This window comes from Microcebus murinus, chromosome 4 (genome assembly GCF_040939455.1).
Source record: "Microcebus murinus isolate Inina chromosome 4, M.murinus_Inina_mat1.0, whole genome shotgun sequence".
Taxonomy (NCBI): domain Eukaryota; kingdom Metazoa; phylum Chordata; class Mammalia; order Primates; family Cheirogaleidae; genus Microcebus; species Microcebus murinus.
Window position 1 is genome coordinate 93,507,371 of NC_134107.1, and position 10,966 is coordinate 93,518,336.

A 10,966-nucleotide genomic window follows, 5' to 3' on the forward strand; every position below is an offset into this window, starting at 1 on the left:
CTTCTTCCACTGCGCGGCTCACAACTAATTGAAACTCAGGAAGTAACTCCTGGGAGCAAACTCACTCAGCTGTGAAAAACATGCGCGTCCAGTAACATCCGAAAAACACGTGGCGGGGGTGGGGATCCGGCGGCCACGGCAGGTGGGACTCTAAGTCCCATCATCCCCCTCGGCAGCCAAGCCGGGGCTGCTCAGGGCGAGCCGGCGCACGGGACGCTGGGACTTGTAGTTCCCGCTTCAGCGCTTCCCCCGCGGGTTTGCGACGTTTAGCGACGACCGCGCCTGCGCCAGCGCCGGCTGCGAGCCTGGGGCCGTGGCCGCTCGTGCCGGGTGATGCTAGGCGGCTCCCTGCGCTCCAGGCTGTTGCGAGGTGTAGGTGGGAGTCGCGGGCAGTTCCGGGCGCGAGGTGTCCGCGAAGGTGGCGCAGCCATGGCGGCAGGGGAGAGCATGGCTCAGCGGATGGTCTGGGTGGACCTGGAGGTGAGTGAGGGCGGCGAGGGGTGAGGGGAGGAGAGTGGAGTTCCGCGCGTGGGACCGAGTAGCAGACCCGGGCCTGGGAGAGCTGTGGGTGTCTGCGTCCCAGGTGTGGCAGGTGAGCGCGGCCCGGCGGCCGGCGGCGCCGGGCAGGTCCGGAGGCAGGAGTTCTGCGGGTGTTGGGGACCGACCTGGGCTGTGAGTGGGGCTTCTTCTCAGAAAGGAAGGGGCCATCCTTGTGGCTCCCTCTCCTGCCTACCTCCTCTGCCCAGGTGTGGACTTCCCTAACGCTCCGGTGTCTCGGGGCTTAGGGTCACGGTGGTGGGGGTGGGGACGGCGCCTCTGCTCCCCTCCTCCCCCACAAAACCTTAAAGAGCCCTAGATTGTTAGGGCTAGACGGGACTCCGGAGATGACTCAGCCTTACTTACTCCTCATTCCATGAGTGACAAAACTGCAGCCCAAAGGAGGGTTCCACTCATTCAAGATCGTGCTGTCAGTGAGGGTCTGAGTTGGGACCAGAACCCAGTTTTGATCCCTTCAGGTTTTCTGTGCTAAAACCAAGGGCTCCCCTCCCCTTGAGCCTCTGTTTTCTTCTGTAGGAAATAAAAATAATAGCAGTACTTTCTCCATTAGAGTCTGATGAAGATCAAGTGGTGTCATTAAGGTGAAAACTTTGTAAACTCTCTAGAGATACAGTGTTGTTCGATATCGAACTTGTAAAACTGAGTTACTTCCAAAATTGAGTGCTCCGGCACTCAATTTTACTTACTTTGCATCTGTCCCAGAGGAGAGTCACAGTGCTTGACAAATAGCAGGCTCTTGGTAAATATTTGTTGAATAAATGAGGACTCAAGTTTAGTATTAATCCTTTGAGTAGTTGCCCAAGGAGCATTATTGTCTCTCCTGTTTTGGCTGTGGGATATAAACTGAATGTGCTTGAGGGAATTCCTGTTAAATAAACGTGGGGTAAAATAGGCCAGAAGGATGGTTTTGTGTGTGTTATATATTTATTTTTATTGCAGATGACAGGATTGGACATTGAGAAGGACCAGATTATTGAGATGGCCTGTCTAATAACTGACTCTGATCTCAACATTTTGGCTGAAGTAGGTGATGCCATGTAATACAGTTATACTGTTTAGAGGGCATTGGAAATCTAAAGGTCATTTTTTTCCCCAGTATCTTTATTTAAAAAATAAGAAAACTGAAGTCTGTATATGAAGTCTATATATGTAGATTAAGGTCCAAAGTAATGTGCTAGGTCACGGTCCGGTGGGTACTAGAACCAAAGTAATGTATCTCACAGCCTAGTTAATTTTTCAGTTAACCATGCCAGAAATTTACAGAATCATAAACTCTCTCATTTACTGAGAGCTTACTGTGTGCCTGGTACAGTTCTAAGTGCTTTACATGTTCTTTTCTTTATCCTCACAACTATAAGTTAGGTACTGTTACAGTGCTCATTTTATACTTGAGGATATTTGAGCATAGAGATGTTGGGTAATTTGCCTAAGGCCACCTGGCTAATGTAGTTTAAGGCAGTCCCAGTAAAGTGCTCCTAACCATAAGGACAGCCAACTGTTTTCCCCTCAGATTTGGTGACTCATGCTGAAGTTTACATCTTTATGTCGTAACTTTGACTTCAGCTTGGCTGCATATATACAAATCTGCCTTTTCATCTAGGACATGTGATTCTTCTAGATCTATATTAAAATTTTAGAATTTCTGTTGATATGCATACATAAAGCGTTCTCTTATTGACAGATTGGGCATGATTAAGGTTTTTACAAGCTACTTTTAACTGAAACATTTAGCAAAACAAATAAAACACACCTGTTGCATTTCAGCCGCTCATGAAACATTTAATAAGTATGTGGCACTATCAGATTGGTAAGGGGGTGAAATCCCTGACCTTGAACAATTCTGTTTTATACTGTCCGCAGTATTCAGAATCATTAAGAAACTCTAGAATAGAAACAAAGTAGGAATGTTTGTGGAAAAGAAAGTCTTATTACATTAAGTTCTGAGAGGGTAGAACTGATGTGTTACTGACACTGGGATGAATTTCATAAATCTACCATTAAGACTTCTATTTATTTTGCTATGTACGTAAAAGAGGTGAGAAGGTATTTATAGATGAATTGCTGCATTTGTGGGGTACCAAGCTTATCTTTCTGACACATCAGCTAGAGGAGAATTCTAAACTCTGTATTTTTCATCATAACAACTTTTTTTTTAGACTTTATATAAATAAAGTGCTGAGTTTTAGGTTTGGTTGTCTTTTCTGTTACTTGGAATTTACTGGAGATGAATAGTGAAGAGAAGTGTTTTTATTTTACCAGCCCTACTTACCCTTGGCTGAAGAAGAATTTTTCCTTTGGACTGTTGATATAATGTGAAATACTGACAGTTTAATGGATCAGTAGGTTGATATGTACCCAGGAGGAAATTTGGGTATGTATTCACACAGCTGCAGATGAGTGCAACGTTTGTAAATAGACTAAGTCAGATGAGGGTAAAGATGTTAAAAAAAAAATGCTTACAGGCTGTCAGTTCTGTGGTAAATATGTTTTATTCTTGTATATGAGTATAAGGAAATGTTTTGTCCTGGTAGAAGAACAAGCATTCTACTCTGAAAATTTTTCTATAGGTATAGTCCCTTGGTTTGCCAAACCTGGGTCTAGAGTAGATTATATTAGATTTATAGTAGTAGTTTGCTTTTTTCCCATCATTGTAAGACCTTTTTTTCCCCCCTACAATAGGAGGTTTTTTTTGTCTTTTAAAAAATATGTTATCAGAGCACATTTTTTGTTTATCCACAGAGATTGCCAACACCAGTTATCTTTGGCTAAACCTCCTTTTTAGTTGTGGGATGTCAGGCATATTTTAGTCAAATTCTAGCCATTCTTTTCAGTGATGCAAGCTATTTTTACCACCTTAGTTGTAATAATACCTTGGATTTATAGAGTTTGTTCCAGAGAGTTCAAAGAACTTTCAATACTATAATTTCTTTTATCCTGTTAACATTCCTGTGAGGGAAGGGGGGACAGTTTATTATTATTATCACCGTCTTAAGGAGAAACTAAGGCAACTTGTATCAGTGACACAGGCAGGCTGTTGTTTACTGCTGAGACTTTATCTGAAAGATTCACAGTATTTGTGTGTTCTATGCAATGGAGCTGAGAATTTGAGGGCTACTTTTTGATTTTTTTTTTTTTTTAGTTGTCACTAACTACCTCTTTAAAAAATGTGTTTTTTTAAATATAAAAATACTGTTAAAATTAAACAGTATAACTTTATCCAAGGCATATGTATAGCAAACTATTGATTTATGTTTTAATAGGGTACATGTGATATTTTGATACTGCATACAATGTGTATTAATCAAATCAGGGTAATTGAGATATCTATCACGTATTGGTTTTTTGTCCTATTCTCCTGCCCTATCCTACTCCCCAAAGGTGGTACATTTTCTTGATATTTTGTATGTGTATATATATATGTGTGTGTGTGTGTGTAGTTTTTGAACAAGTGTAAATGAAATCATATGCATGTATATATTGTTTTGCAGTTTGTTTTTCACTTGATAATATGTATACTTTCCAAAATGAACTCATAATCAGGGTTGGCAGACTTTATGGAAAGGTCCAGATAGTTTAGGCTTTCAGTGTCTCTCATTATTTGTTCTTTTTTTTTTTTTAACAATCCTTTACAAATATAAAAATCATTCTTAGCTTTTTGGCTACAAAAAATGAGCTGAGGGCTGGGGCCATAGTTTACTAACCCTTGATAGGTATCTGTGTCCTCTATTAATATGCATTTTGGTTTTGAGTTGTGTGCATATGTTCTATTTCGCTGTCATAAACAGTGCTGGAGTGAACAATGACCACCTTTAGAGTTAATAGAGTATCCTTTTACTTTCTCTGATATGTGTATGTAGTCCATAAAGCAGGATAAACTTTACCTCTGGAAGCAAGGTTATTCTTGTTGGTTCTTGGTGACTAATGGCTTTTCCCCTCCACAGGGTCCTAACCTGATTATAAAACAGCCAGATGAGTTGCTGGACAGCATGTCAGACTGGTGTAAGGAGCATCATGGGAAGGTAACATTACCAAATAACAGGATTGCTGCTTTGGGGATCAGTAACAAGCTTGTTGCTCCCACATCTGAATCCTATACCATTGTTGGATGGTATTTAAAAAAGGGTTAGAGGAAGATTGCTTGACAAGCCTGGGAAACTGCTTGCTTGTTTACTTTTCATCTTTGGGACCTCTCGAGATCATCTTCTCCTGAATGTCCTGTTTTTTTCTCTCCTACATTCAGTCTGTCGCGAACGCATTGTGGATTGTCAAGTATTACTCAAGTCAGTCTTTTGGATAAGGTTAGACACCAACTGTCAGAGAAAGGGGAATGCTGCTCTCCTGTTAATAGTTGTTTCTTCCCAGAGATTATATCCTTGGACTTTGAGCACCACCTTTTTTGACTGTGTGGAAATACTATTAACAATCAGGGACATAACTTGTTTGGCTTGGATTCTTTAAGAAAAAATTGGTGCAAAGATGGCAGTTTCAGTTTGAACTTGAGCTCTAAAAATGGTCCATCTCGGGTTATATTTGCCCATTTTAGAAGTGAAGTTTCATTTCTGGATGCCTTTGAAAACTGACTTCATGTGTTTCTGGTGGGGGGCTGGGGATTCTCTCTTGCAGTCTGGTCTTACCAAGGCAGTGAAGGAGAGTACAATTACATTGCAGCAGGCAGAGTATGAATTTCTGTCCTTTGTACGACAGCAGACTCCTCCGGGGCTCTGTCCACTTGCAGGTAAAATCCAATCCTATGTATATCTTGTAGATAGTCTTTCATTGTAGTGGTTCACGAGACTGCAATTCCAAAAAGACCAGCCAAGACCATCCATGTCTGCCACTTATGCTGCTTTGGGTTATACATCTTAAATTTGTGTTCGAGTTTCTTTGTATTGTTTATAACATGAGTATTGTGAAAATGCCCTGAAACCTGATATGAGATCTGGGAAACAGAACAGTAACTCAATGAAATTTTCCCCCATATTTTTATTATGGAAAAATTTCAAATGCACAGAAAAGTTGATTTCAATAATTGTTAACTTTGTGCCATGTTTGTTTTTCCTATTTTTTCTTGTACATTTGAAAGTAAATTTCAGGCACCATGATACTTCATTCCTAAATACTTCATCAAGCATCCTAAGAATAAGGACATTTTCTTATGTGACACAGTATTATTATTGCATTGAAGATAATTAAAAATCATTCAATATCATGTGATGTCTAGTTCACATTCAAAGTTCCCCAAATTGTCTAATTGTTTTTGAACCAGGACTCAGTCAAGGCTTGTGCATTTCATTTTGTTATTATGTCTCTTAATCTAAAACTGTCCACCTATTTTTTTTCTCCCTTTGACATTGACTTAGACCAGGCCAATTCAACCAGGATTTTTAAAGGGCTGACATTGTCAGAGGAAAGTTAATGTTCTCTGAAGGTGTATTTGTATGTGTGAATTGATGTGGTAACTAACATATTCCATGAACATTCATAAAAAAAAATTTTGGCATTAAGTGCTATAGCATGTATTGTATAAATGTTTCCCCCAGCCATTGTGGCTGCTGTCTAATTTTAAAGTTCTCATTTAAAATTTAGTGTTTTTAATATAAATTACTGTATGGAAACATGAGTATGGATATGATTTGTTAAAGAATTTGGAATGTAAATAAAAGTTTATCTACTTAATGTGATTCAGTTAAGTTTTTAGTGTTAGTGGTGTGAATTTTCTGACACTGGGAGAAAGTTTGTGGGTCTGGTATGGTTTGAAAAAGTAACAAAGAGATTTATGCATTGTTTTAAGCATGTGGAATGATAGATGTATCCTATGAGAGGCCACAAACACATTTATTATGAGCTAGACTGACTAAATACTTGGTAATCTGTACTTGTGATCCAGTTAACTTGCATTCAAACCCACATAGAAATTTAGAGGTGCTTTTAGGAATTGTTTGAGTTTTAAAAAAATCATCTCCATTTCAACTATAATTTATGAATTTTGATATCCTTTTGTATACTACTAGAAATACAGAGATGCAGTATGCTTCGTGTCTTTCTAGGAAATTCAGTTCATGCAGATAAGAAGTTTCTTGACAAATACATGCCCCAGTTCATGAAACATCTTCATTATAGAATAATTGATGTGAGCACTGTTAAAGAACTGTGCAGGTAAGGGCTATATTTAGGATCCGTTAAATTGCCTCATTTAACATGTTTTAATTGAGAATTTGTGGAAAGTAATTGAATAGAGCTGTAGAAATGAGAGGGCCATGTGGGTTTAAAGCTTCCTTATCCCATTCTCGCTTGTACAGGACCTTGATTTATCCTGGACTGGTGAAAATTGGGTAAAACAGTGTGAAGAATCTTTCATACAAATTTCCTTAATTTGTAAAATATATCGCGCATCTGTTCCGTGCCAGTCGTTGGCCTGTCTGCTCGGCACATATAGACGAAAAGCCCATAAGTAGCTTGGAATCTAGTGGGTTGATGTGTAAAAAACACATCTTAAAAATGTATTCTTTGGTGACTCCTGGAACTGTGCCTATAGAATATCGTGGGCACAAGGGAAGCAGCGCCTAACTGCTGGAGCAGGAGGAATGAAAAGTCAGGGAAAGCTTTATATAGGAAATAGCTTTTAAGTTGAGATTTGAAAAAGAGTGGAAGTTTTCCAGGCATTTAATTGATAAGAGCGTTCCAGAGAGCAGTCGAAGGTCTGAGGATGTGAGGGAGCAGGAAGCAAAGGCAAAATGTGTTCAAGGAATCACAAACCATTCATTAATGCTGGATTGCAAAGCATGAAGTTGGCAAAGGTGGGAGACAAGGTTAAAGTATGAATGGCTTGTAAATGAAGCTCAGTTTTATCTGAGGGATGGGGATTCCTCTGAGAAAACCTAAGTAGAAGAGTGAGTGATACGATTGGATCGTTGTGATTAGAGGGTGGCAAGAAAAGAGGTAGGGAGATAAGAAAGGAGACCTTACATCATCTTGGATAGAGAAGAATGAGCTGGAGAAATGGCAGTGGGGTGGTAGTGAGGGGCACGGAGATAAATATTTGAGAAGGTCGTTTGGCAGACACTGAATGCTTGAATAAGGAAATGAGGAACAGGAAGAGGTAGAAAGTGATTAATACATTTCTAGTCTGAACAGCTTAGGTGGATGATGGAGCTGTTCAAAGAAAAAGGGGAAACTAAGAGGAAGAGTAGCTTTGGTGGATGGGGGAGGGGAGGTGTTGAGAATGATGGGTGTGGTTTTTATATATCTTGAAGTAGAAGTACCTGGTAGATTTTTATTTAGGTGGGGAGATCAGGCAGGTAGTTGGATATCCATGACAGAAACTCTAAAAAGGGCTAGGCTGGAGTTAGAGAGCCATTGATGAGCTTGCTCAAAGAATATATATAAAGAGAGGATAAGTTGGAAAATAGAGTACCCCCGGCAAAGAGGCAGCTTGAAAATCATGACCCAAATACCTTTTCCAATGTTAATGTATTACTTGAAGGAGGTAATTATTCAGTGTATTTGAGACAGCTTCCTTTGAGAGTTCCATTTCTGCTGTGTATAGACGCTGGTATCCAGAAGAATATGAATTTGCACCAAAGAAGGCTGCTTCTCACAGGTAAGTTTGGGTCCTACCAAGCACTTGCTAATCTGACACAAACATAACCCCCAGGTTCCTGACTGCTTTGAATAATGTCGTTTTTCCACTCTTTCTTTGGGAGAAAGATAAAGGTTGACTAGCATAAAGATAACATTCTTTTACTAAGATTATCAGGAATTCTGGTCAGGATTCCAGTAGTCCATTTTGAGGAGGGTCATATAGTCTTTATTGCAGGTTTAAAACTCTTAGATAACTTGGTATATAGGTATGATGAAACAATCTGTAATCTTTCTAGTAATGAGCAGTGTTAGCTTTCTTCCCATAGAGGATATGGGCTTGTAGCCATTTGAAATTAGAACACTTTGTGTACAGTTGTGATACAGTTGTCCTACTTTGACACTTTTTTAGTTTTTCTGATTGTTTCTTTGATGTCTGTAGCCTTAGATACAAATACACAAGGAATTTAAAGACCTTGTGTATCAAATGTCCTGGGCTGGTTCTTTTACTTTTCTTTTTGATTTTTGTATTCTGTCAGGAGAAACATAATACAGGCCTAGAATACTTTATCTGAAGCAACTGGGGTTTGGTATGTTTTGGAGTTCAGAATTTTTCAGATGTTATTATAGAAAGGTAATAGTAAACATGTATTTGTTTGTTATTATGTAACATTCCCAATAAGGTTTGAGGAGGCAGTTCATAATAAAACAGAAATATTTCTATTTTATTTTATTTTTATTATTATTTTTTGAGACAGAGTCTCGCTTTGTTGCCCAGGCTAGAGTGAGTGCCATGGCGTCAGCCTAGCTCACAACAACTACAAACTCCTGGGCTCAGGCAATCCTCCTGCCTCAGCCTCTTGAGTAGCTGGGACTACAGGCATGCACCACCATGCCTGGCTAATTTTTTCTATATATATTAGTTGTCCAATTAATTTATTTCTATTTATAGTAGAGATGGGGTCTCACTCTTGCTCAGGCTGGTTTCAAACTCCTGACTTTGAGCAATCCGCCTGCCTTGGCCTCCCAGAGCACGCCCGGCCCAGAGATATTTCTACAATGAAACATATTGATAGTCACACCAACTGGCGTAACTAATGACTATAAATAGCCTCACATCAAGATTGCTCAGATTTTGCCACACAATGTGTCATGAAAGTACTTTGGGTTTTCAGGTCTGTTTTAGATTTCAATATTGTAGATAAGAGGTTGTGTACCTTTATTTAGTCATAGGTTGTAATTTTGACAACTTTAGCTCTCTGCCGTATATCCAAGACCTGGGAAGAAAGCATGTTGTTGCCTTAGCTGCAGAAATAACTCATAAAGCTCTTGCAGTGAAGTTTGTGCTGTGTATTCTCTAAAAGAGGCCCTTGGCCCATCGTTCAGAGCCTATTGATTTACTTGAACACTGTTCTAATCTTGGTTACCTGATTTCTCAGACTACAACAGATGAGAAACAGCATGTTAGAGGAGAAGAAAGGCTCTTAGATGGAGGCAGTCTGCCACTCATTATAGCACAAAGCACAGCGAGAGAGGAAGTAGATCCTCTTGTATGGTTAGGTACTGTCTGGTAATTGATATTTATTATGATGACTGGGTTATGAGTTACGCTCGCGTATGCCAGTATACTTTGTTCAGGGACATCATTAAGTATTGTACAGTGTTTCCTAAAGTATGTTCCAATGAGCTGTTAATAAGTATTCCACAAATGTGGTTGATTAAGTTTTAGAAATACTATATATATATATATAGTACAGCCTCCTCTTGGGAATTCATAATACACATTAGTATATTAAATACTTTGCAAAGAACTTCAGAAAAAAATGTTTAGTTTTTCTTAAAAACTAGATTGACCTTGGAATTTTTCCCCCTGTGGAAAAACACATCATTATCTTATGGAACAGTTTGGGAAATTTTAATCTTTTATTATTCCAAATTTTTTTTTTTTTTGGCAAAAGTTTGGTAAAAAAACAAAAACACTTAAAGTTGCTTTATTGAAACGTTTCACTTTTTGATGCTGCCAGTTAGAGTCATTTGCCATAGTACCCGTCGTTCCTAAGTTATTTATAAAAGGTTATAAACCTCCTGTGGTTTTGGATGTTCCATTCAGTGTGGTGTGTTTGCTTGTAGGGCACTTGATGACATTAGTGAAAGCATCAAAGAACTTCAGTTTTACCGGAATAACATCTTCAAGAAAAAAACAGATGAAAAGAAGAGGAAAATTATAGAAAACGGGGAAAATGAGAAGACTGTGAGTTGATGCAAGTACTCAGGCTGCCACTGCATAGTTCTCTGGAAGCAACCTCTGGTGGTTTTTTTTTTTTTTTTTTTTTTCTTTCTCCATGCTGATTGCTTGGCAGAGCACCTTCTTTCAGTTAACTTGCATCTCCAGATTACTCAACCAAACAGTACCTGCAACACGATTTTTCTCCTAATATGCTGTTTCCATTGTGACACAGCAGCTCCTTTGTAAGCACCAGGTCATGTCCATTCCTTGGTATGTACCTGCACTTGCTTTTAGACAATTTCTTTTGTTTAAAAAATAAATAAATAAATAAATAAATAAAGCTAGTTCTATTGAAAAGCAAACCTTTTTGTATCATCTATTCTTTAGTAGTTTTAATCGTTGGAAAAAGATGGCTTTTTCTTAAGTGGTATGGCTAAAGTTTGAATTCTTATAATGCAATTAGGAGTGGATTAATAAGTTCTTATGTCAAACGGGAAGTGAACCTGTTTTGCTTCGGACGTCAGACCTGTGAGAATAGACTAACCGGAGATAGGTTTCATTCAGAGAAGCAGATTTGGGCTCATTGTTCTAGGTATTGAACTA

At 39.1% G+C, this 10,966-nt stretch overlaps 1 protein-coding gene across 1 annotated transcript; it reads left to right on the forward strand.

Moving 5' to 3' along the window:
* Window positions 1–246: 246 nt before the first annotated feature.
* REXO2 (RNA exonuclease 2) lies at window positions 247–10,725 on the forward strand. Its single transcript, XM_012748032.2, has 7 exons — window positions 247–480; window positions 1,498–1,581; window positions 4,500–4,577; window positions 5,182–5,293; window positions 6,606–6,714; window positions 8,105–8,158; window positions 10,267–10,725. Exons 1-7 carry the CDS (start codon window positions 334–336, stop codon window positions 10,394–10,396), a joined length of 714 nt encoding a protein of 237 aa, XP_012603486.1. The 5' UTR covers window positions 247–333; the 3' UTR covers window positions 10,397–10,725.
* The last annotated feature ends 241 nt before the right edge of the window (window positions 10,726–10,966 follow it).